The following is a 27,221-nucleotide window of genomic DNA, read 5'->3' as shown; positions in this document are numbered from 1 at the left end:
TCCCTTTTCCAGTTTCAGAGATAATAGGTGTAAAAGTGTTTTTGAAATAGTGGAGGCACTTACAAATGACAGGTTTTGTGATTATTGTCATTTTTAGTAATCAGTACTAAGGGCTAGGATGGCTTAAATATGCCATTTGCCTAGTACCCAAGGCGATTGAGAATGAACCTGATTCTTAGAGAAACAGCACATGCAATCAGATTCACACCATTCATGGGTGGGTAGTTGCAATAGCTTGCTCTCTGCAATATTCTCAGAAGAGGTGAATCTGAAAGTCAGAAAATATGTGTTGACATTGGCTGTGTGACTGTCTCAAAGTCAGCACCACCTGTGGATTTCACTTTCCCTATGAAATGATGTTACCTTTAATGGTCATTTTGTCATGTTAACTGGGGACAAGAGTCAATAAGGAAGTGTAATTCTCAAGCCATTTTACTATTAGGATAAAACTTCCTTGAACTGAACTAGCACAGAGGAAGAATTGTCAGAATGAGGGAAGCAAATCCTGAATTACAAAATATGTCTGAAGCATGATGTTTTCTCCTTTTAGTTCTATTTTGCAATTCAGACTGGCTATAAAACATTGCTTTATCAGAGCTCCCCAGGAGAACTGTCTTACTGGGTAGATTTATAATGAATATGATTGTATGTGATGAGTGCTTCCAACCTTTCAAACAAAAAGGTTTGTTCTCTCAAGAAAATATTCAACTGACAGTCTAGTCTAAACTCTTCATTTGCTTAACAAACCTTTGTTGTCCATATCCATAGTCATATAAATTTACTTTGTAGACTGGTCCTTGTCTAGTTTATTCCATAGTACTAATCAAAGCACTTCGAGTTAAGGAGGTTTCAGCGCATTTCTACCTTCTGAATGAATTCATGTTGGATGGTACCCACGAAGTAGTTGTGAAACACAGTCAATCAAGTTCGTTTCTCGCTCCCTCTTGTGCTCACTCTCAGAAAAAAAAGCAGGTGGCAAGAAGGAAGAAGATAAATGCAGGCTCCTTGGTAATTCCCAGGCAGAAGAAGCAGGTGTTGAATATGTAGCTTTGATCCCACTATTATCCATACTTGAGAATGGAGTTGGCTTATTGCAAAAGGTAAATTGAAGGGGTGACCAAGAAAAGTAATTTGCAAGTTGCCTGGCAGGTAGCACTATGGCCAAAGAACTTTGAAACAGTTAGGATCTACTGAAATATTTTCTATTTGCATGCCAAATTTCAGAAAAAAATCTGGAAATTGTATGTTAGCAATAAAGTTACTAGATAAAACTCAGAGACAATACTCCGAAAGCAACAAAGAGTGTGATTGTTGGTTATAATTAGCAAAAAGCTAGTTTAACCACTTGGAATCTTCATGATACAAAATTGGTTCATGAAAAGTAAAGGTCAGTCAAATCCGTCCAGTTTGTGTGTGTGTGTGTGTGTATGTATGTATGTATGTGTGCTTGCATGCATGCCTGTGTGTGTGTGTGTTTTGTGTGTTTGTGTGTAAAACATCAAACACTTGGTTATTGTACAACTCCTGGTCACTTCTGGGGATTGTGTGGATTATTTAGAGGCATCTTGATTCAGTCCATGGCTCCTCTGAATGATGAGTTCATGATAACAAAGTATCCGATCCAGCTCCGTTTTCATTCTGTAACTCACTTGAATAATAGAATTAGGTTCTCGGTGGCCTGCTAATACCATGAGAAAACTTCTGAGAGGAAGGTGCTAAATATTTTGGGCATCAGGGTAGCCATTGTGAAAATCAAATGAAGCAAATGATTGGCTAAATTTTCAGTGTCATCAGTTTACATTGGTGAGAAAGAAAGTCACTGCTTTTTGGCACATAGTAAAACCTTGATTAATTGGAATCCATAGGGATGGATGGGATTGTTAATAAGAATACTTCACTTTTGGCTACTGACATGCCGCTTTAAACTGCTTGTATCCACTCTCATGCCTCAGGGAAGTAGCCTCTAATGTTTGAGGGTCAATCCAGATGAAGAGAAGTTATAGGAGAAAGATATAGCTGCAGCTATCACTTGGCAACTATGTAAAAACTCAATTCCTCGAGGTCTTCTCATTTTGGATATCATTAAAGTTTCTCAGCAATGGAAGTTTGGAATGGGGACTGACAATTCAGGCCACCAGTTCAGTGTATTCTTGTTAATCAAGGTTTTACAATAAAAGGCCTTGCCAATGCCTGGTAAGATTATGAATAAAAGTTGTTTGAAATTTTGCTTCTTTGAAAGTGCTCTGGAGCAGTGTTTCCAAACCCATATTATACTGCAGACTGGCAAACTAGCTTTTCTGCCAGGATCCCAAGAGATGGAGAAGGAAAGAGAAGATCAGAATTACAAGCATTGTCTCTGAAGAAAAAAAGTTTTGGCTTGCCTGTCTGTTGCTTTGTGGTTGGGAAACACTGTTCTTCACCTTAAGATGCCCATGGTATCTTGGTTGTTCAAGAGCTGATCTCACGAGTTTCAGTATCATTCGAATGCCCCTTGGGCCATAGAAAAATCTGTTTTCAGGTCTTCTCCTGTACTTACCTGAAGTGCTTCTCCATGACTTGGTGTCTTGGTCTCTGAGAAAGCCCCTATTTCCTGTTGCTTGGGTGATGGCTACTGATCCATTCTAGCCCCGAAGAGTATTAGGAACCAAAAGAATGGCAAGTAAGATGGGTTTTCGCATGATGACAACCTGGATCACAATTAGACCTACCTGAACCAAAAACACAGCTAAAGAGAAGCCAAATCAGGGATTCGCACACAGCTAGTATCACAGGCAATGCACACGTTCAAATACATAAAAGCCGTTTTTGCAAAGTCTCTGTATGTGGTGACCTATTAAAGAAAGACCCCATTTAACTTGAAATTGGTCTTTCTCTTTGCTTTTCAAGTTAAGTGGGGCCTACTTAAATCAGCCATCACATACAGAGAAGAACATTTCATCACTCATACAAGTAATAGAAGTCACTCCCACTCACTCAAGAAACTTTTATGAGCAATCGTCACATCCTAGAAAAAATAGAACCAAACAAATTATATCCTGTCATTTCAGTGGCTGGATCTGATTTCTTACATGATTCAACTGAGGTAGATGGGGGAGTCTCATGGGACACCCTTGGGCTTTTGAAAGCCTAGGGCACCGAAATCTGTATAATGACCTTCATATAGAAACCAGTCTGGCGTGTGGAGTAAGGAAAGGGTGTGGACAGGGAGCCTCTGTCTGGGAGTTTAAGAAGGGACCCAAGTTAGATCAAAAATATGGGCAGTGCCCTAAAGTCTTTCTGGTTCCCAAAGCTGCCAGGCAGGGGAATAACCTGGTCATTCTACTTTCTGTGTGTGTCTCGTGCTCTCTCCTCAATAATAAGATAACAGTCTTGCCGATTACTCGTCACTAAGGGTACCCGGTTGTGGTGACATTGAGGCTGACCTTGGAGTCACCGCCCCCGCTGCCGCACTCTCCTTTGTCGTACCACCATTTGTTTTTCAATTTGTCCAAGAGGCCTTGCTCATTCAGTTTTAATACTGCCAGGTTAACAGCATTTCTTGAAACGATAAAACATAACTTGTAAGAAAATGCACAAATGCTTAGGAAATCGTTAACGTATAAAAAAGGAGCACAAGAGGACAAATTGGCTAAATTTCACAGAACGTGGAGCTATAAAAATGTCTGTACAGCAAATACAGGGTTAAATATTGGAAGGTGGCATGGAGGATAACATTTGCTCAAAACTGAAGTGTGCGGGGTGGGGAAATTGTCTTTGAGAAAAAAAGTAACAAGAACACCACATCCATGCAATTAACATTCGTCACCAGAACTTGGCTTTTACCATTTAAATTGAAAAAGCCGTTGAACTGTAAAATTAAAACAGCAACAAACAGTCAGAGAGGACAACACAGAGAGAGAGAACATTAAAAAAAAATGGATGCATTAAATAGATGAAACCATAATTTACCGTCTTATTTAACTCCATGGAATATTGTAGATTTTAAACTTTTAAAAGTTACCTCAAATTCCACAAGAAAGAAAACGACAACAAAATGCATCAGGGTAGGTGGAATACTATAACAACACGGATATTGTTATATTATTCCACCCACCTTAATGCTGAGCCTTTAGGGGTTGCCACACCATAGCCTTTGGAATCCAGATTTCCACCAACTTTCATCGTATCACACGGCTTTCTCTGCTCAATGTACTCATTCATGGTTGATTCCAGCAGGAAGGCGAACTTTCCCTTGGACTTCCGAACTCGGGCTACCCCGTCAGCTGTTGTTTTGGTAAACACAGATGGTTCTGCGGATTTCATGTAAGACCACATTTTCTCATACACAGCAATTTTGGATCTCTGCAACAAAAAAGATAGCAAACAGTTCTTTGGATGGCCAGATAGGACATTGCAGAGGGCCACTTGTGCAAGTAAAAAACCATATGTGTCTTTTCAATTTTAAGTTTTATTTCTGTGTGTGTGTGTGTGTGTGTGTGTGTGTGTGTGTGTGTGTGTTTGTGTGTATGCAGGCACCCTCAAATACTGGAAGAGGTTGGATATCAGATCCCTTAGAGATGGAGTTGCAGGCAGTTGTGAGCTGCCTGATCTGGATGCTGAAAACCAAACTCTGGTTCTTTGGAAGAGCAACAACCAGCCCCCAAACATGTTTCATTCCAGCCCACAATCTCAAAGCCATGCTACACTGTGACTGTCCATACACTTTCAGACATCTGTCAGCATGTTTTAAAAACAGATTTCTCCAAAGTGTGCTTATTCTTGCTTATTGTAATGCTCTCTGCTATGTTCAAATTCGCTTAAAAATTATAGTCATGGCTAGCTAGCTTGGTTTCATTGCTCCACTAACTGGTTATAGTTTGGTTTTGAAAAGTGTTTTCTCATTTGAATTTTCTGCTAGATGAAGGAATATTGCCTCCCCCCCATCCTGTTGTATGTTTATCCTGAATTTGCCTGAAAAGGGTGATTAGAATGGTATGGGAGGTCTGTTATGGTAAGAAAGTTCATCCTTGTCTTGAGATAATCTTTTGTTTCTTTTTTTTCTAGAACTTCTTTCCTTGGCCCTAACTGCTAAAGCTATAGAAAGTAAAAAAAAAAAAAAAAAAAAAAAGTAATTCTGTGTGCTATTCCTACTGTTGATCCTTCAAATATTGCAAGGGCTTTATTATTTCCTTTCCTGATCTCATTAGGTTAAGTTGTATTGGCTTTTACTGATTCCGAAATTCTCAGAACTTTGTTCTTTCAACCATAAGCTCATTTGAATTTGTGATGTCTCTTTTTAAATTGGAGTGTTTAGAAATAAACCGGGCACTACTGAAGTACAACCATGATAGAATAAACAAAATGTTTGCTTTCTGTCATTGGAGCATTATTTTTGAATAATGGGGTTTAAAGTTGCATTAGTGTATTTAGTCATGCATCTACCCTTCCAACAAATATTTATGGAGCACATATTGGAGTTGTGAGGTATATAAGAGGATGAATAGTGTTGTTTCCATTCAAATGGAAGTGCCACAAAAACTGTTAGTTTTTTTTTTCTATCTGTTCATCCAAATCAAGCCTTGTCTTGATCTTCTCAGGTTGAATTTAGTCCTGTTAAAGTTCATTTAAGTTTAGGTGGTGCTGAGAATGTGTAGCAAAGACTTAATATGTTTGTAGCTCCTTGTGTATCCCTGTAGAGAATATAAAGGAAGAATGACCACAATGACCCCAGAACTTCCAATTGAATTGGTAGCTAGATCCTTAGGAAGGAGAACTCTAGATAGAAGCTGTAAGAAGACATTTAATCAGAGGTGAGGGTATGGTAAAACTCATAAACATATATCATAATTTCAAGTGTCCTTCTGTGATCTTTCCTGGCACCCATCCTGGCTTGTTTGATAAGCTGTTTACTTGCTCATTTTTTGGACTTTTGTCACCTACATTGAACTTTTAAATTTTTTCTTTTATTATAGTAAACTCCTGATTTCTACAGCTCCTGTCATCCTCTCCTAACATTATATTTTTTGAGACCTGCCCAGGCTTATGCAAATGAGTCCTGGAATTCCCAGAGCTGCCTCCATGAAAATTAAGCCTCATGTTTATGGTGATTAGACACTCACAGAGACCTTCATGGAGTCACTGGAATGGCACACTGAGATAGAAACAGGATTAGATTGCATAAAGCACAAAAGAAGGAAGCCAGGATGGCTGAAGTTGAGTGAGTGAAAAGAAGTGATAGAAAATGAGTGTAGGAAGATAAATCAGGTCAGAGCCTGTGGGTCATGATTAAACAGTTTGGATTTATTTTACATGAGATCAAAAATTGTTGGAAAATTTTGAGGAGTGTGTGTGTGTGTGTGTGTGTGTGTTAGCAACCAATATTTTTAAAAGAGTACTCTGACTGCTCTGTAGAGAATGGGCTAGAAGGTGGGCCAGAGTAGAAGCAAAGACATTACTTTGAAGGCTATTCTAAGAGTTCAGGGTACAGGTGCTGCTGGTCAGGACTAAGGATAAATGGAAGAAGAAATAAGAGGTTAGGTTGCAGAGTTGCTTTGAGGGAACAGAAAACAAGTCTTTCTGATAGACAGCTCCAACTGATAGGCCTAGAGATAACTTCTTATAAAATATTTCATTAGAAAGCCTGGCTCTTGCTTCCACTCAACCACTGAACATCTAAACTAGAAAGTTTGATGCTACTTTCCCCTTCACTACCTCTATGTAGAAATGCTGGGAAACCTGTCATCTCCTTTTTCCATGCCATTGCAGCTGCTCTCTCTAGGGCATGCCATCAACCCTTTTGTTTTGTTCTTGACTCTCTTGTCTCCCCATTAAATTGAGATCTCCTTGTTTAATTTCTCTATTCATCTGATCCTCCTAAAGTGCAAACCTAGTCTCATTACAACCATCCTTATAATTCTCTGAAAATTTCTTTAAAAATTTTAAAGCAAAATTTTGTCTTATGTCTGATATCTTCTCAGATCCAGTCACACTGGACTGTAGACTATTCACTGAACTCAGCCTTATAGTTTCATGTCCTATGCCTTTGATTATCTTTTTGCTTCTGCTTGAGTTACCTCATTATTCCTGGGACACCCAGAACCAATGCTATGTCTACTAATGTCTTTCCTGTTCCCACAGAGGTACCTCCTTGATGGTTGCTCAATCTTTTGCTGCAGAGCCTGTTATAGTATGTTAATGAGCATTGGCTACATATCTGTCTTTCCTCTTGTTATTTGAGGATTTCTTGAGGACAAAGTCTATGCCTTATTCATTTCACTAGCCATGTTGGCAGGTAGCACTATTTCACTCACTTTGGTCACTAATTATGTTTATTTAATAATAAACATAGGCCTTGTCAGGATGACAACCACATTGTTGTCAAAAGATAGCAAGATGAAGCTGGGTGGTGGTAGTACAAGCCTTTAATCCTAGCACTCATGTCACGGCCCGAGCTGCTTCACGTTGGGCATCAAAAATGTTGGGGACCGCTCTATCAATGCTGGAACCCATACTGCAAAAAGCCTTGGGGGCTAAGTTGTTAGAGCCCGCACTGCCCCAAGCTGCTCCGGTCCGCAGGTTCAGCAAGAGAGAGAGAGAGTGAGGACAGATTCTTAGAATGGAGACCAGACAGAGTGTGATTCAATCCTGTTTATTCTTCAGGCTCTCTTCCCAGTCCAAGTCTCAAGTTTTGAGTTCCTAGTCCTTAGTTTCTAGTCCCTAGTGCCTCCAAGTTCCAAGTGCTAAGTGCCTAATGTCTAATAACTAACTCCAAGTTGTACTGAACTCTTCTGTCTGCCTCTCGCCTTTTATATGTCTCACTTCTAAGCCATGCCCTTAAGTCACACCCTTAGGTCTTATATCTAAATCTGATCTCTAAGTCACGCCCTTAAGTCTCGGCTCTAAATCACAGCTTTAAGTCTCACACATCTAAGGGAAGATCCTGGGTATCTAAAACAAAATGTTATCAGAGTGTGCTCAGCTGTTGTAGGCTATTGTAATCAAATCTCTTGTCAGGGTATATGGCTCAAGATGGCTGCAAGGATGATAGCCGCCTTCAGTCGGCTCCCCACACACTCAGGGGCAGAATCATGTGGATCTCTGAGTTGAGGGCCAGCCTGGTCTACAGAGTGAGTTCCAGTATACCCAGGAATACACAGAGAAACCATGTCTTAGATAAGCAAAGATATTGAGATGACTAAAAATGACCACCACAACTCAAATTTGTCTAAAGGTGATTTGACCTTGTCTTTTGCTAAACCTATCAACCTGCTAAATAAAGATACATACTTTGCTTTGCAAAAACTATTTAAAATATGATTTAGCAGCCTGAGTTGATGGCACACACTTGTAATTCCAACACTTGAGAGGCTGAGGTAGGAGCATAGAGAGTTCAAGGCCAGAAAAAATGGTCCTTAATCTAACTTTGTATCTGCCCATATCAATTACTTCCTCATTAATGCTCCTTTAGTAATCAAAGCCTTAGAGTTAAATCTGACTCATAGACTTGTATGTTCACATCATATATTACCTTCATCTGGTGATTTCTAAGTGTCATACGGAAGTACCTTGTCATTAAGTGTAACAGCAACTTCCTGGCTTATTGCCCCTCAAATTAAGAAAAAGTAAATAATTCAGATACACTTAAATATATGAAAAGAATTTAATAACAGAGATGTGCCTTCTAGAGAGTTTAAGAAATTAAGCATCTATAATTACTTGAAATTGATCTATCTTTTTCATAGTCATGTGTCTTTCTTTTCTTGCCAATGGTAACCATTGTCATAATTTGGTCTTTATTACCAACTTATACTTCCTTATGGTTTTACCAGAAAGGCCTATTTTATAATGGTTATGTAACCCTTCAATCTGAGACTATACTATATTTACATCTTTCTTCCTTATTGTCATTAACGACATCACTATGGTGGGCATGTCTTTTTGTGTAAATAGATTTTGTGTATTCTTTGTTTCTGCCCAATCAGATATGATTGTAAAGTATGCTAGGAAGGAAGAGGTTGCAGAACAATTTGTGTCCTACATTATTAGCAAAGCCACCATTACAATCACAGAGAAATGTATAAGTTCAAGGTAAGGAAGTCCATGAACAAGCATGCTGTGTTTTGGACTAATTTACTTCATCATTTAGTTGAGTTCTTTGATTGTTGATACAGACTAAAAGATTTATTCTTTTAGGTAATGATGTCTTTCTAGGAAAATAAATGGCAATGCTCGAAGTGGACACTTTAAATGTATGTGCTGTACACATAGCACCCAGTAATGGATACAGTAATGTCAAATCAGTCAGTGGCAGAAGTGATCAGGCCATGGTTGATGACTAGTTTCTGAAGGTTAGAAGCAGGAGGAAGAAATGACTCAGAAGTGAGGGAAATTAAGCTGTGGCATTTATCTTCCTAACTAGTACTTAACTGATGGTATGACATTCAGATTAAAAAGAAGAAGAAGAAAAATAAAATCAATTTAGATTATTTTTAATTTTTGGAGACTATTTTTTTTTGGCTGAAATACTGAGAACAATAAAGGGGATTGAATGCTAGTTCAATCATCTGAACTTCAATTTAAAAAATTATGGCAGAATATGTAATAACAAGTTCATTTTTCCTAACTTGCCACGATTCATTTCCTTCATCCCATACAGTACAACATTGTTTCAAAAAAGGGCGGGGGAAATAGACTCACTTATGTAGCAAGGCCATGAGATAGCACTTCTAAGTAATTAACAAAGGAAATCCAAAGAAGAAATACATGAATGGAGGAGGAACAGATTAATTAATCCACAAGAGCAGATCAAGTAGAGCTCTAGCATTAATGACTTCACTTCTGCAGCCACAGTTCCAAGTATTTGCATGCAATAAAGCATGAAGGTCAAAGATGTAAGTTGTATGTGTGTGTGTATGTGTGTGTGTGTGTGTGTGTGTGTGTGTGTGTGTGCATGGAGTCATGGAGCCATGGAGCCATGGAGCCAGAGTGCTTGAGTTTGAATCCCTTTTGCTAGGTGCATAAATTATCTAGCTTTTACATCTCAATTTCTTCATCTGTAGAATGGTATGGGTTGGGCTGGTAAGATGTCTCAGTGGTTAAGAACACTGACTGCTCTTCTGAAGGTCATGAGTTCAAATCTCAGCAACCACATGGTGGCTCACAACCATCCACAATGAGATCTGATGCCCTCTTATGGGGTATCTGAAGACAACAACAATGTACTTACTTATAATAAATAAATTAAAAAAAAGAATGGTATGGGTTTTAAGCATCTACTTCAAAGAATTATTAGAAATTAACAGGTTAGTGCATTCTTAGAATAGTGTATAAAACACCTGAACTGGAAAGAAGCATGTCCTGTTATATTAAAAATTGAGAAATGTGCTTTAGTGACAAAATGTATTTCAATAGCATTATAAGTTACTTGAGTCTCATATTTGGAGAATTATGACTTTATATGTGTGATTATATGGTTAAATATTATTAGATATCTAGGTATATTCCTGTAAATATCTGCAATATGCTATTAACAGAAATCATTATCAAGTGACTTTTGATTTTTAGACTTTTGTTGGTGGAGAAAACACACACACACACACACACACACACACACACACACACACACAAATCTGTCATGACTTACATTGGAGGCCAGAGGATATTGTACATAATTTAGTTTTAATTTAGTTTTCTATCCATTTGGGTCCTGGAGATTAAATTCAGGTCATCAGGTTTGGTGGAAGTGCCTTTATCCACTGAGACTTCTCACCAGCCTAATTTCCCTCTTTAAAATATATGTTTTATAGTATATCTGAGGCTTATACATTAAAACTCCCATGAACCAGAACCCCGTTCCCAAGGAAAACTATTCAGTATAAACTTCTACTTTTCCTATTTGTTAAATTGGAATATCTACTTGGTCAGTAGAACATCTAGTTGTCAGTAGAACAATATAGTAGCTGAGATCAGAGGCTCCTTCAAAGCCATCTTGCTCAACTTTTTCAAATCCCTCTGCCGACGAGGTACTCTTTAGCTCTTATGAGGTAGGTTTCTCTGTAATGGGGAAGGTTGAATTGAGAGAAACTTTTCATTGGGCTGACCTCTGTAACAAAAACCTCCCTTATCCTATTTCTGCCTTCTGTTTGAATCAAGCAATTCCTTTTATGTTCCATCTTTCCATAGTAGTTAGCACCAATTCTTTTGCATAGAAAAGGAAATCCCCAGACAAAGTTAAGCCCTTCTGAGTAGGGGTCATGTCTCTTTTTGGCCTTTGCCATCTCAGAATCTGGTGATAATGCCTAGCATGTACTAAGCACTTTCACAGGGTGTGTCTGTGAAATGAATGGAGATTAGAGTGAAGTGCCATCTACTCTGTCTTACTATTCCCACTTTTCCAAGTAAAGGTTCTCTCTTTCCCACATAATAGATAGTCCGAAATTTACCATCTCTCAGTTACCCGATATTTACTTCTTTTGTAAGTTATACATTTAAGGACCCTCTTTTTGGTTATTTGTCTGATATCAATTCTAATCAAGTCTCCCTTTCTGGTTATAATGGTCCAACTCTATTTTTAATTTTTCAAAGTCTACTCCTAAAATGTGTCACCAGAGTTGACCACAGTGTGCTTGATATAATATCAATAGCATAACGGGAAATATCTCATCTCATGATCTGGATATGAGAACAATTTTCCCCTCAACAGACATTTACCTCACATGGATAATCTAGAAGTAATTGGATGAACAAATCAAACAAACCAATAAATCATTGCCAACAGAAACAAAATATGCAAATTTATTTTATGGTACAAGTTTGCTATCTATAGGACAAATTATTATATTATTTCTAAGGCAAGTAGCTCGGGTGTTTGTAACTGTTCTATGCCCCAAACACGTATGAAAAAATAGTTTGAAAACATAGTATGAAGGGATAGTTAGGGGGAATGTCTTTGAGCACTCTGTGCCTAGTGTTCTTCGAGGGATAATAAACTTTACTTGTTGACTGTTGTTACCAAACCACATTGCTTTGTGTTCAAGACTAGCCTTGGATCTAAATGCCACAAAAGGGCTAGATTTCACTTTGGAAAGCTCAGCTTTCTGCTTCTTCCATTATATCATTGTCAGCCTCCTTCAGAGACCCATGCACACTTGTTTTCTGACATCAGCCTTGGTTATCATAGAGGGGTTCACTGATATAAAAGGGGCTTCTGTATTTTCTAAGGGATACATTTTTATTTGAATGGGAGTTTCATGTCCTCTGAAGGAACATGGGGTTCTTGACATTTTTTTTTTTTTTTAAAAGCATCTTTTAGGGCTAGTCTGTCATATACAGGATAGCAAGCAAGGGAAGTAAGATAAGAGGTTGAAGGACTCATTTTTCTTCTTCTGATTTTATTATATTATTTGACAGATTAGTCAGTTTCATCTCTAGAATGAACCTTTCTTTAGTTAAGAGACTGCAATGGTAAACTACCATATGAGTTTCTTTCTGTGTCATTTTAGCACTTGTGAGATTTCTGGTTTTAGTAAGAATTCAGATAGTATTGATAGCTGTTACTAATTCAAAAAGGTATCTTTGAGCTTCATATTGCCTGGCCTGGGCATTTACTGAATCCACTTACAAAGTGAGTCTTTTCTAATATTTACAGATGAATGTTACCTTACAGTTCAAATACTGGGATGGGGAATAGATGACCCTTATAAGGTAAGGTGCTAAGAAGGAAAGAGAGCTGATAATGTAGCTGTCTAGAGATCTCTGCTCCTCTCTTTGTCCCACCCCCTTTGCCTTTCTTAAAGTCTGATGGGGTTAGAAGAGAATATTGCTCATGTGTGTCCTAGTGAGATGGGCAGGGTAGGAGACTGAAAGAGGCATAGTAAGGTGTGAATAGTATAGACCTGTTGTCAAGTTCCATAACATAGAAGCCTCACCTCCACAGAAACATTTTGTTGTTGTTGTTTATCTTTTTTCATAGAAGGCCTTACTAGGTAACTCAGGCTAAAATTCACTAACTAGCCACCCTCCAGCAGTAGCCTGTTAAAATCCTATTTACTCTCCCGAGTCCTCATATTATACTTGTTCACCACCACACCAAGCTCCAGACACTCCTTAGTTGTGATTCAGACAATGGAAATTTCTAATAGTAGGTCTAAGTACACAGTACACAAAGGGGAGAGATTTTTGGCAAGAGTTTTGCTGGTCACACAGTGTTTCTGCTATTTGCCTTCCCTTTTTTTTTTTTTTTTTTTTTTTTTTTTTTTTTTTTTTTTTTTTTTTTTGAACCTCTTCCATTTCTCACTGCTGGAAGCAGAAGAAAATTGGATATCTTTAAACGGTATATTGGCCTCCACCTTTCTGGCTGCCAAGGAGATTTTACACATACCATCATCTCAATTATGCACCCCAGAAGCTCTTTTAGGCAGCTCTGCAGCTATTGTTCATTGATTGCTGGAACCTGAGAGCCAAGAACAGAGTCTGGGCCCAGTAGGGCTCTATAAATATTGGTGGAATGAAACAATGAGTTCCGGTTTTATAAATCAGGGAGTCAAGGGGAAGAGGGTAAGGGCAAGAGATGCTAGAAAAGACATTAGCCTATCGATTTTACTTGTCTCTATGCATCTACCATAAAGTCACTTCAAATAGACAAGCCTGGGGAAAAAACTATGCTAGTTTTTCATACAAGCACTGTCTTTCAGTTTCTTTTTGCTTCAACCAATGGCTGCCTTGTGACTGAGTATTGGTAAGAACGGGGCGAGGAGAAGAAGAAAATGCTTGCTAGGTTCTATTATTAGCTTTTCTAGTGGTGGATTACGACTCTGTCTGAGTTATTTTGGGGGCTGGGCACTTAGATAACTTCAGTGGAATCAGTCATCACTTTTTTGCTTTGACGCTGAGCTTTGCCCTCAACTGTCAAGAACTCATTGAAAATGCCTTTGCCTAACATTTTCACACTGCCATCTACAGTTCATGACAGGTTCTTTTCTACCTAAGGAGTGCTATTTCAGATAACTCCTTTCCAAATGGATAGGCTCAGCGAATTCCAGTGACCTCTTCAGTGTCCCTTGCAGGCACACAAAGTTAGATTTCTATTCTGATTCAATTCACCTTTGGCTTCTTTTGCCAAGTGAGTCTAAGCCTATTCCAGTTGCCTGAAAGTAGCCAGCTTCTCTGCTCCAATTAGGTGTCAAAAGCTATCAGCTGTGATAAAATAGCACCTCTAGCATCTTGTTGAGGTACCTACCTTTTTTTAATTGCCACTGCTATTTGCAGTATTGTTTATTATTTGTTAGTTTCACTTACCATAATGGGACATATCATTTTAATGCTTGGAGCAATGGCTGTCACATAGTGTACCACCAGTAAACATTAAATTAATACCTAAATGAACATCAAAATTTAAATTTACATTATTTTACAATGAAGTACAGACTCTCTCCCTCTTCTCTACTTCTACATCCTAGAGAGAGAGAAAAAATTGATAATTTAAGATAGCATAGGTGGGAACTGAGAGAATTTAAATTCAAATTTTCTCACCCATTACTTCAATCTGCCTCTTAGTGGAGGAATTACTATGATGAGATTGACCAAAACTGTCAGTGAAATGATTGAAGTTGAATTACTTTTTTGGTTGAGCTTTACATTTTGACTCATTTTTGAATCATTATTCCCTTTGGTTTGCTCTTATATTGATGCTTTGTTATTTTGCAGGTTTTTTTTTTTTACAAGCGTAACACGTATTCTGATTATACTCGTGAATTATTGCCAGGTAAGGTTCAGGGAGAGGAGAAATCGTTGCCTTTACTGATGACCCTAATAGGCTCCAGTGGACCCACTGTTTTGATGTGATTTTCTATAGACTAAATCATCTCCAGTGGTTTATTTTTGAAGCCACATGCCAGAACTGAAAAGCACAGATTAAAATAAACTTAGTTTATCACAAGGCTCTATATCCACTATTAGAGATAATGTCTTCTGCTTGACTTGGGCAAGTTGCTCAAATTTCTCTAAGATTCTAATGGCTGTCTTTGAAAAAAGATAGGATAGTCAATAAAATAATTAATAAAAGTTCATACTAAAGGGACTGGTATATAATATGTGCTTAATCAATTAGATTATGTCCACATGGCTACTGTGCTGGTTAGTTTTTGTCAACCTCACACAAACTAGAGTTACCTGAGAGGATGGCACCTCAACTGAGGAAAAACCTCTGTCAGATTGACTGGTGGACAAAGTATGTCTGTGTGTCATTTTCTTGACTGCTGTTTGATATGGGAGATACCAGCCAACTGTGGGTGGTATCATGCCTAGGCAGGTGATTCTGGGAGATATAGAAAAGGTAGCTGAATGTTAATCCAGTAAGCAGCATTCTTCTGTGGTTTCCACCTCTGTTCCTACGCTGACTTGCCTCGATCATGAACTGTGATTGGGATATATAAGTCAAATAAATTCTTTCTTCACCAAGTTACTTTCTAAATAGAATTTATTTTTAACCTAGATGTATGTGTTTATGTCTCTGTGTGGGTATGTTCATGAGTGTGGGTTCTGTGGAGGCCAGTGGAATTTGATTGTCCTGGAGCTGAAGTTCCAAGCTGCTGGGAGCAACCCATGTGGGTACTGAGAACCAAGGACAGGTTCTTTGGAGGAGCAGCAAGTGCTCCCAATCACTCCAGCCCACAAGATGCTTTTTGTCATTGTATTTATCATAGCAACAGAAAAATAATTTGTATGATTTGGTTTGTTAGAGAATTTGTACCAGAACAATATGAGAAAGACATGGAATATGATTATGTCGTAGAGTGGTTGATGGTTGATTTTATTGTAAATTTGATGGGATTTAAAATCACCATGGAAAGACACTTTTGGTTGTGTCTGTGAGGGTATTTCTGGAAAAGTTTAACTGAAGAGGGGAGACATACTCTAAACATAGGCAGCTCTGTTCCGTGGGCTGGGGTCCTGGACTGAATAAAAAAGGAGAAATGGACTGAGAGGCATCATTCATCTTTCCCTGCTTCCTGACTGTGGGTACCATGCAACCATTAGCTTCATGTTCTAGTTGCCATGCCTGCTTTGTAGCTTCATGTTTTCGTTACCATGCCTGCTTTGCCATGATCAGCTGCATCCCCTGGTACTGTTAATTAAAAATATAGCCCCCCTCACTGGTATTTTGATTCGGCAGCAAGAAAAATAACTAACACAAGAGAGCAATGTAGATAACACTGAGGTACCCGGTGACCTGTGTGCAGACAAAGTGACAGTGAGGATGGTGTCAGATTTAATGTTGTCAGTGCTAGTGAGGCACAGATTGATTCAGAACTGACTGACTAGATGCTTGGTAAAAACTACCTTACACAGCCACATTGGGGCATTAAATGTTCAATTTCAATATAGTCACATTTTACCTTATCCTTCAAATAATTTGCTTTAGATTTAAGTCTTTTCTTTCTCTCTGTGTTAGGAGTATTCCAGTAAGTATTATTTCTAAAGGTGTTATCCTGATTTTTTTAAAAGTGGTTGGCTGGGGTTTTGTCTGGCAAACACACTGACTGTGAAAGCTGCAGGAAAATTGATTTGCTGGCATTTGCACGTCCTGGCACAGTATACTGCATGGAAGCCCATAGAACCTTCTGGTAAATGCAGCAAGTGTGGGTGACTTCACAGAATGATTATGTTTCACTAATCCTCATCACTGGAGACAAGGCAATGGTCACCATATGCAAAATGACAAATAAAACCACTATTTTTGCTAATCTATTTAGATAAGTACAACAGAGCTATCTAATCTGATATCCAACACCTAAACACAAACCGGCAGGCTTGTTTACATCCCTAGTCTTCATGCTTATATACAGATCCCATGCTGTCTTTATTCTTCCCTAGCCAGTATGAGTGATGTTGAGCACCTGTGTGGTCATCAGTGCCCTGGAAGGTCCACCTGTCCGTGGTGAAATGTGAAGGGATTTTTTTTTTGTAGGCCACTGGTCTCCATGTTACAAAGAGTTGGCTTGTATACATATTAGCTGTGTGATGTTAGATAAATCAGTTAATTTCACTAAGCCCCAGGGTACTCATCTGAAAGATGAAGATAATAATAGGACCTGCTTTATAGTATTACTGAGATGATGAAATAAAAGACTGCCAATAACAAATTTAGCATAATTCATGACAACAGAAAATATCATTTAATAGTTATACCAAACACTGAGCTAAATGTGGTAGGGAACGGCAGTGTGGAAGATGTGGTCCTTATGCTCAAGAAGTTACTTAACAGAAGTGTCATGCAATTGATCTCCCTATAACTGTGTTGTTCTTTATGCTAGTTTCTATTTATACATGTCTACTTGAACTGTAGCTAGTACATCCAAAGAAGTGAATTTTAAATTCATTTTTAAATTAACTTAAATTTCAGTAGCTCCAGGTAGCTAAGTCTTAGAATTAGAGCTTAAGTCAAGAGAAAGTAGAGCAAGAATGCACCAAGAACCGCTTTGTTGGTTTTATAATGTTTTCCTGATGGTAGAAGCAATGACCACATCAAACAGACATACATATCTGTTGCTCTGGATTTGCTTAGGCAGTCTGTGTTTATGGAAAGTCCCTCTAGAGAAAGCTAAGCTGTGTTATCTATGCAGGCAAAAATTCCTCACACACAGGCTGAGTTGTTTTCTTTTACATTTAACCTACTTGTGTAAAATTGAAAATAAATGGTCTCCCATGTCTAGGTATGCTATGAAAGAATATTCTTATGTCTATCCAAGAACCACAATTTCCTTCAAAGGAGCAGAATATTAACAAGAAAATGCATGTTAGAAAAAAATAGAGAATGCTATTTAAATTTCTAGCCATTTTTATGTTCTCTGGTTCTGGAAGTTTCTACATTAAGTGTTTGTACTGTGTCTCTTTAAGTCTCCTTCCCAAGGGAGTAATTCTAACTGCAGTGAGCAGTCAAGTAACAATACTCAAAAATTCTCCATTAGTTTTTCAAGAGTTCTTTCCTTTATCTTCTCTACTACAGCTTGAAATGTGTATGATCAAAATTGAAAATGCTAGACCTTAGGAGATGATTTCTTCTAAAAATTTTGAGTAACTGTCAAGTATCTGCAGATGATTTGACCTAATTGTTTCACGCTATGTTATATTTGTGTTAAGGTCACAGCTGTCCATTTGTCTTGAGTCACCAAAGTAAGATAGAACCAACATTTTTTTTTCTGGTGATAATTCCCTGGTAATGAGGCAAGTTGAATGTCAAAGCCATTTGGCTTGGTTGCTATCATACAGTAACCAGATACTTGGACCCAGGCTACTTCAAAAGTCCCCAAACTAAAACAAATGCTGTCAAATTGTAGATTTGTAAGTTAAATCCCTTTAGGGAACAAATAACAATAACAAAACAGGAAACAGAACCATGAGCTGAAGCCAAGTTATTTTTCATTGAGAGACTCAGCTAGAAAACTAGGTTGTTTTATATTCTGGCCTGCTCATTTTCTGTCATTGTTGAGCAGAAATAAAATCAGAGTCTGAAACATGCAGAGGTGAGTTATTTAGAGCTTTAGCCCACCCCTCCTTTAAAGGTTCCTTTATCTATGCAAAGTTGGAAAGATTGTAAGAGCCAGAGGTAGTGGACAACCAAGGTAACAGATGTTCCAGATATAAGAGGGTAGATGCACAAATGAACCCACAGAGACTGAGACAAGCCAAGCGTAATCTCAAGCTACACATAATCCCTGCACTAAAAGGGGAAGTAGACACAAAGTCTCACCCCAGCCAAGAAGTTATTGGCAACTGATACCTGCTGGGAGAGGAAATCTATTTTCTTCAATGGACTGACACTGGGTGTATCAACCACACTCCAGGGCAGGCCTCAGGCTCATGAGAAGCTAGCTAACAAATTGGACTTCACATTTTTTAAGTGGCATTTTTGTTTTTCATTTCTTTTAGAAGGAAAGCACATGAAATTTGGTGGGTAGGAGGATCTGGGAAGAGGTGGTGGATGGGAAAGCATATGATAAAAGTGCACTGTATAAAACGACCATAGAATAAAGTGAATTCATACTCTGAAACCCCTTTAAAGCAAACCAGATGACTCTATTACTTCATTTGACTTGACTTTCAGGTAGATGCAGTTATCATCTTTTGTTCTTTCTTTTTCCTTTCTCCCCCAGTAAAGATCAGTAGTCAAAATGCTGGGAGCAGCCATGTTGAATTCTAAAGGACTTAGACAAATAAAGGAAATTGAAAGCCAGGATTGTATTTCCAAATTTCATGTATTTTCTAGTGCCTGAGAAACCTGGGGCCTGTGGCATAATTTATTGGCAGTCCTTGCTTTGAAATGCATTTCCCTTAAACACTCATTTCTGTGCCAGCAACTTATCACCAAAGAAATACAGTAACTTGAAAAGCATGCCCTCTAAATCCTGAGCAAGAATATTATTATCTGTTGTTATTGCAGAAGAGTGGAGTAGGCCAATAATAAGTTTTATGTATTTTCCCTTTAAGATGCTTCTGCTTGCGGTCTATGCTGCCTCTGATCAACCAACTGCAGACTTTTATCAGCCGAATTACTGATCACTATCTTCCTTACGGGGCCCTACCAAGTGTGTCTCCAATGTAAAGTCAACACAGTTAACAGTTGCATATACACTACTAGCTCAGCCATTAAGATTATCTGCAGTCAACAGAAAGGCCATTTTCTTCCTCATGATTAAACTGCTCGTTTCCATTATTTCTCCAAATTCAAAGTCATTTGTGAAAGTTAATTTCTACTAGGCTAACTTTTCTTTCACTCACTGACAAGTAAAGACAGCAGAATATTTAATCACTAGCCTTCCTATGTAGTCAGCTCTCACTAAGATGTGCATCCCCTCCCCGCCCCCCGCCTTCAGTCTCAAAATTACTTGGAGATTGTTTCTCCTTTTCCCACCTAATGGCAATCTGCATTTCTACTGATTTATATCCAAGCCATTCATTATCTAGTTGCTGAAAAGTATGTTATTAATGAGAGGCAGGTAGGAGTCATGCTGTCCTCCCCAGGTTTAAATGAATCTTTAAGAAGGTACAATCAAACAGATATGCAAAACAGGCCATTATTGATGCAGCATTAAGGTTACAAATTTAAACAAAATCAAGGAATGTAGAATTGTTAAGTTTCACATTGTCTTAGCACCATGATGATACCTGCTGCATATATACTAAGGCATGGGTCCAAAAGTATTGAAAACAGGACCCTTGTGTATAAAGCACTTCCCAGGATTAACATGACCATGGCAGCATTTACTGTATGACTCAATTCACGTGTGATCTAAACATCTCTGAATTCTTATTTCCCTGTTTCTGTGCTGCTTTGTCTAGATAAGAGTATTCCTTATGTAACAGATAAGTTTCTAAAAAAGATGTCATGCAGTGATACAGTGGATTTATTTTTTTGAAAATCAAATTTATTTCTCGACCAGTGCATAGGAACTTTTATGCTTATTTCTGAAAATTCTCTTGTCTAGTTTTCTCTGAAAAAGTACAGCAAAATGCATTAAGGAATTTTTGTTATCCAGGGAAGAATCTGTATCCAATATGAATAATTTCCATTAATTTCTTTTATTTGTTGCACATTTTCTGATAGATCGCTGAAGGTAGAGGTCAAGCTTTGCTGTATAGGAAAAGATTTGGAAGGAAGTCAAAGCATTAATGTTTTAACTAGTTCCTGTTAATCTTTAAGTTGGCAGAAGGACAGACCCAGAAATTGCCTGGGAAGGAAAAAAAAAAAAGCCAGTACAAAGTGATTCAAGGTGGGGGGTCTTGATATAATGGATGCTCTGCTGCATCCCCAAAGTGTCAACGGCAGGTATCCATGGCAACAACAAGAGTCCCCGTGGAACCAAAAAAAAATGTGAAAAAAAAATTGGACCAGTCTTACAAAGACTGATCTGGTCTCTATGAAAGAGAGAAAATTACTCTCCAGCTATGGGGAAGGTAGAAGGCTTTTTTTTTTTTTTTTAATCTACCCACAGCTTTTTCGTCAGGTGAGGATAACAATCAAAAGACAGCTACAAAGAAGGAACTAAGAAGGAACTGGCTCTTTTAAGTTTTCACCAGAGATAGGAATGATTTCTGGAGAAATATTCTATGTAACTCATTAAGAGTTGCGACCTAACCTTGTAGGGGTTTTAGTGATGCCCAGGCCCAGTTCTAATCTGTAAAGGCTAGACTAATTGGAAAACTTGTAACTGCTTCTGGCCACAGGTGTGTATGAAGGCTAAGTTACCTGGTCTTTGGGCTGGAGAGAATGTCTCTCCTACTCAAGAAATGTAAGTCTACTACCATCCTGTTATCTATACTAAATATACTAAGTGTGTGTGTGTGTGTGTGTGTGTGTGTGTGTGTGTATCCCCACAAATAGGCAAAGCAAAGGTGAGTAAGGGATGGAAAGAAACACATGAAGACCGTGCTTTTGGCTAGAGGGCAGGGGATTCCGGGTTTTGATTCCAGTTTTTCCTTCTATACTGCTTTTAAGTTTAGTTCATATTCCCGAGCTCTTCCAGGTGATGTGGTTCATGCTTACAGAAATACCACCGTCTGAGTTGTAACCTCAGAGCTATGGAGCATCTTGAAGTAGTAACACAGTAGAACTGTGTCATCAGAAATGGTACACAAAGGGACAAGGACAGGGAAAGGTAATGCAATAATAGGAGATGATTTTGGGTAACGACTAAGAATTCAAAGCTGCTGGTATAATTTCTCATTGTATGCCTTTTCATTTCAAGACATATTTTTTTTGCCCGTAGATTCCAGCCATATTTTAGTACTTGAGCTATTATGTGTGGAGTCCAGTTCTATTGAGCACTGGTCTCTAGACTGGGGACATTTGAAGCTTAGGATTTCCTTTAGCCTCTGCAAAATCACTATTTACCAAAATGGCAAGTTGGCTCGACAAGTAAAGGGACCTATCACCTAGGCTGGCAATTGGAATTGGATCCCTGGGATCAACAAGGTGGAAGGGGAACACTGACTCCCTCACATTGTTCACCAAACACCACACACCTGCCAGGGTACATGCATCCGACTCCTACCAAAAAAAACAAATGTAATTTAAAAATTAAATGTACTGACTGCTACAGAAGCCATGGTCACCTGAGCTCACGCAGGCTACATGGAGAAAGAATAGGGGCAAGCACTGTTAGTCAGCCTTTCCATGTAGGCTTTGATTTCTAAGTTCCTGAGTATTGTACACATCTGACTCATTTTCTTTCTTTTTGTGAAACTTCTCATGGACCTTTCTTTCCAGACTTGATGGCTTCTGTTTTTCCACACTGCTAGTATCTAAGGATAGTTGCCTAACTTCCTTTAGCTAGTGATGGCTGAGGAAGAGGTTCCTGAAATCTCTTTAAAATCACTAACATAAAAAAATCCCAACCACTGAAACCTCAGCAAGGGAAGAAAGATGAAGAGAAAGAGAAAGAAAGAGTGGTTAAAGGAAATTAGGGGAAACTTTTTCACATGTTGGGAGGAGTTTCTAGGTTCTTGTATCCACAAATTCAGTTTCATTTTTATCTCAGAAATTACTTTAGCTCCCTGCTCTTATGTAAGTCATGGTGATTGACAATCTTCACTTGACAATGTTTGGACCTGACTACAACAGTCTTTCAGGATAGGAAACTTGAACCACAGGTTATTGACCCTGTATGGTCCATAAGGACATTAATAAAACAGTCCTGATCAAGCAAGAACTATCCAGTAAAAGCACAGTGGAAAAGGAAGGGGGTTATCTACATCATAGGACTAAAATGTAGGTCAAACTTAGAAAAAATAATTGCGGTCTCTGGGCATAATTCACCTACAGTTTCATTTTCTCCCATTGCCACTTTCCAGGGGTCTTCTTGTTCAGTCTGCAACCAGATATAATTGCTTGGAATTTCCTACAGAAGTCTTTATTTAGAAACCTGCATCTTGAGTGAGAACATAAGAATACTAGTCTGTATTATAAAATAGCACCCAAGTTTGGTGCAGTGATGCATGTCTATTGGCACTTTGGAGAGGAAGGCTGAAGAATCACAAACTCAAGAGGAGCCTTGGTTATATAGTGATGTCTTCATTCAGAAAACAAGACAACAATAACCAAACAGCGATATAGATTCCCCATTGCACATTGGGCTGGTTTGAAGCTCTAGTCCCAAAACTTGAAAGGCTCAGGTAACAGGTTCAATTAAGCCCAGAACTTTGAAAGTAGCCTGTGCAACATAGCAAGGTGCTGTATCTCAATAAAATAAAATGAAATAATAAAATACCTGTTCAAGTGATTTTATATACAGCAATTATGTAAACATCAATTAGAGTCTCTTATTCAACATCTCTGACAATTGGCCATTAATTTATTCTTGAAGACTGCCAGTGATCAACAGTTCACTATGAGGACAGTCACTTTCTCTTTGGATTGTTCTATTGCAGTAGTTCTCAACCTATAGGTCACAATCTCTTTGGCAATGTTCTATCTCCAAAAATATTTACATTACCATTAATCACAGTAGCAAAATTACAGTTATGAAGTAGCAACAGAAATAATTTTATTGTTGGGGGTCACTACAATACGAGGAGCTGTATCCCAGCAGTAAAAACATTGAGAACTACTGTCCTATTAGAATGTTTCTTCTAACTTTCTCTGAAATTTCTATTCTTGACTATTATGTTTTAAACTTTTTTATGTTCCTTAGTGTCTAGAAGAACAAGTCCAATCCTTTCATTCAAATGCTCACTATTCAAATTTTGAAGATAGTTTTTAATGTGTATTTTTGCTCTATAGTCTCTTTAGGCTAAATGTCTTATCTAAATATAATTTTGGGAAACAATCTCAAATAACACTGTGACTCTGTCCCTTTTGCTTAGCTTCCTAGATACTTCCAGTAGCAATATGATCATCAATGAAACATGGGAACTTATGCTTGTCTTCTGTATGTGAGCTCTAAAACCTAAGCTTCCATCTCTTCCCTTCAACATTTTTCCATGATCCTGAGCAACAAGGATTTATCAAAGTCCACTCAAATTTATTTGTATTTATCCTCAATATTCACTATCTTCCCTGGCTCCCTATGTAGTACTACTGGAAATTGAAGGCCTGCCAGACCAGTACTCTACTACTCACCCACATTCGTAGACTTCTGAGTTATTGACTGTGTTATTCTTAACACTGTTTATGAAATTGGCTGAAAAATGAGGCTGAGCAAATGGAACAGAAGCACCCTTTAGGATCAGGATGGTAGGGTACTTTCCTTCCTTCTATTTTAGTACATAATAGGTTTCAATAAATAGAGTAATCATAAGCATCCAAATTGTATGTGTGAATGTGTCTTTCTATTGGCTTCATCTTTGGAAAGTGGCAAGATCTAAACATTTTAAAATCAAACTTTAAACTTTTGTGGAAGAGGGCTTTAATTTGAGTCTCTGCTTTTACTCCATTCATACTGCTACCATGTTAAAGGACAGGGATTTTTTTCTTTGAAACAATGCCTAATACACTGGGGTTGTTTTTAAATATGAAACATTTGCTATGAAATCTTCCTGCATTTGATATCACTTGCCAACATTTAGATGGATTTTGCTTTTTAATGTCAGTTCTTCAGACTCATATGTAAAATATTCTTCAGAGAGTATTGTTTTAATGAACTTCATTTTCACATATTAAATGTAAATGATAAAATTAGCACTAAGATAGAATTTAGAGGATTTTTGACTTAAGCAATGTTTTTCACTTTATTCTTAGAAATCTATATATTGATTCCTACTATAATTGCTTCAATGCAGCAATATCTTTTACAGATAACTTTTTAAAATCTGTTCTAAAACTCCCTCTTTCATATACATAAGCGATCTCATGCAAGAGGATGGGTGATGGGTATCAAAATACAGTGTCCATGGGGTAGGGGAAGTATTTTTGATGTTTTATTTTTATATTCCAAAATAATGAGATGAGAAGAGTTTGAAATTTTCTGACACACAGAAATGATGATAGTTGAGGGCAATGGAAAATGTATTTACTCTGATTCAATCTTTATACATTGCATACATGTATATGATTATAACTCCATATCCCTTAAATTAGTACAGATATTATTATAGGTCAACCAACATGCTAAATTACTTGTAATATGAAAACAAAGGTTGCATCAGAGACAATTTTCTTTTTAAGCATGTAAGTTTTTTTAATACTTCAATTCTAGTATGTCTTTTTGCCCTTTATTACTGTAATGTAATAAGTGTTTGAGTCATTTAAAAATATATCATTTAAAATTTCATTAGTGGCCATTGGAAAGAAATTTAAGTAAATAGCTCTTTTCATTCACAATTATCATACAATCCATCAGCAGATTCTGTAAATTCACTATTAAAATTTACTTTCTTCCTGTTCGCTAAAGCATTCTGGGATTGTTCTTGTTTTCTTTCTTTCTTTTTTTCCTGCTTAAAATCCTTATCTGACAGATTTTCACATGACTTTCTCTTCTTAAATTCAATGTTAACTCCCTAGAGAGACTTTTCCCTCCACCCTCAAGCTGCCACTTAAAACAGTCATATCTAATCATGTCATTCTCCATTTTACCTTAGAGCCCTTAGCAGTCCTTAAAATTATTGTATATACGTTTCCTGGTGCCTCCATTGCTATGGTAAACACTTAGTATTTATTTACTCTGGGCAAAACAGAAGATAGGAACGAGCGGAATGAATATGACCAGGGAATGTCACATAGTAGCTTGCCTTGAGGAAAAAAATAAACCGAATCACAAGTTTTGTTCAGGATTTGTCTTTTCTCTTTCAAAATTGAAATGCATCTAAGCATTCGAATTCATTGTTCTTATAGATTGGGTATACTGAAATGTTGATCCTTACAGTCAATTCTTCAGGGTCCCACATGGCGATAAGGAATAATTATAAATAATTAATGTGGTTTGCCAGGTGAATCTAAGGAAAGCCTAATTGAACAGATGGGTCTTCTTTCCTTTAACTGGAAGGCTATCAGATGATTTGACTTTGTCAGATGAAAAACAGAAAGTAAGCTCCTGAGAGGAATTCTAGGAAGAGCCTTTCAGAGTTCTTGCAAAGATCTGGGAGTCCTGTGTGATGTTAATTACCCTGATGTTGTCAGAGAGAGTTGGCAGCCTCAAGGAGAACTGAGATCTAACCCCCTTAGGCTTTCTGGGCTGTGAAATGCTCTCATAAGCAAGTAGGTTACCTGGGAGGGTGAACAGAGATAGGCTAATAACATCCATATGGTTGGGTACTTTGGGCAGATGGCCTGCATGCCACCTTGAAAGCACCTGAAGTTTCTAGGTGGTCTTCAAGGGCAGCTCTAAATCGTGCATGTTGAAGTTATTGAATCTGTGGGCCACAAAGGAATGGCTAATGGTGGACTGCCTAGCAGATGAATTCAGTACTAATTTATAATTAGAAGAGTGAGACTGGGAGGATGGGGGAGAGATACAAATGAACATCCCGCAACCTCACAAGACTAGGCAGAAAAAAACTACATCTTTTCTACTGAGAAAGCAGTGGAAGGTTTCCTATAACATTTGAGAAATACCCCTCATATCCGTATAGAGACTTTTCTGGAGTGACTTTAATTTACTCATCCTATGTTTGGGGACTTCTCTTACTATGTCGTCGGATTTGTAGAACCCTTCATAGTTTTAAAGCCCTTTTTGGTGGTATCATTCTCTCACCTACCTCATGATGAAAGTAGAACAGGGATTAGTACCACTGGCAAATTTGAATGACAGGGAGCAATAGCCTCCTTTTAAGGAAGCACAGGGAAGTGATTGGTTGGTATAGAACTAAAAACAGTTTAGTTCTGTTGGTCTTTCCTGTTTTATCCACCATGCATGATGTAGCTCTTAGCATGTTAGAGAGTATAACCAATCATGTAATGGTAGAAATTTATTGTGCTTACAGCATTCCTTCAGGTATTTACAAATGTCTTCCTTTTCTTTGCCCCCCAAATTTGGATCCATTCGAAGTGGTCAGAGCATAGAAAAACAATCTTCCTTAAGTACAGTTTTTCCTTTTTCAGTTTTTTTTTTTTCTGACACAGGATCCTGCATACAGCCTAGTCTGACCTCAAGTTTGTGACTTTCTACCCCAGTCCCACAAGTAAGTGCTTCGATTGTAGGTATATGCCACTGCACCAGGCTAAGATAGCTCTACCGAAGGCAGTGAAAAAACTCAACAAGGAGAGGATGCAGATGCTGAACAGGTGTTCAGTAGAGGCCGATTCATGAAAA

The 27,221-nt window shown here is 38.0% G+C and overlaps 1 protein-coding gene across 5 annotated transcripts in view; it reads right to left on the bottom strand.

The window, feature by feature from the left end:
- The window catches only part of Gria3 (glutamate ionotropic receptor AMPA type subunit 3), a 259,149-nt gene that overhangs the window by 20,909 nt on the left and 211,019 nt on the right, over nt 1-27,221 (bottom strand). For 3 of the 5 annotated variants that reach the window (XM_034485108.2, XM_076918778.1, XM_076918779.1), the window contains one exon: nt 4,094-4,341. In XM_034485108.2, coding sequence (XP_034340999.1) covers nt 4,094-4,341 — 248 coding nt within the window. Of the gene's footprint in view, nt 1-3,422; nt 3,538-4,093; nt 4,342-27,221 lie in introns of all 5 variants that reach the window. The other 2 variants (XR_004604537.2, XM_076918780.1) reach the window with 1 other exon arrangement.

Source organism: Arvicanthis niloticus, chromosome X (assembly GCF_011762505.2).
Source record: "Arvicanthis niloticus isolate mArvNil1 chromosome X, mArvNil1.pat.X, whole genome shotgun sequence".
Taxonomy (NCBI): Eukaryota; Metazoa; Chordata; class Mammalia; order Rodentia; family Muridae; genus Arvicanthis; species Arvicanthis niloticus.
Note: the sequence above shows the minus strand (reverse complement) of the source record. Positions and strands in the feature narration are given on the sequence as shown.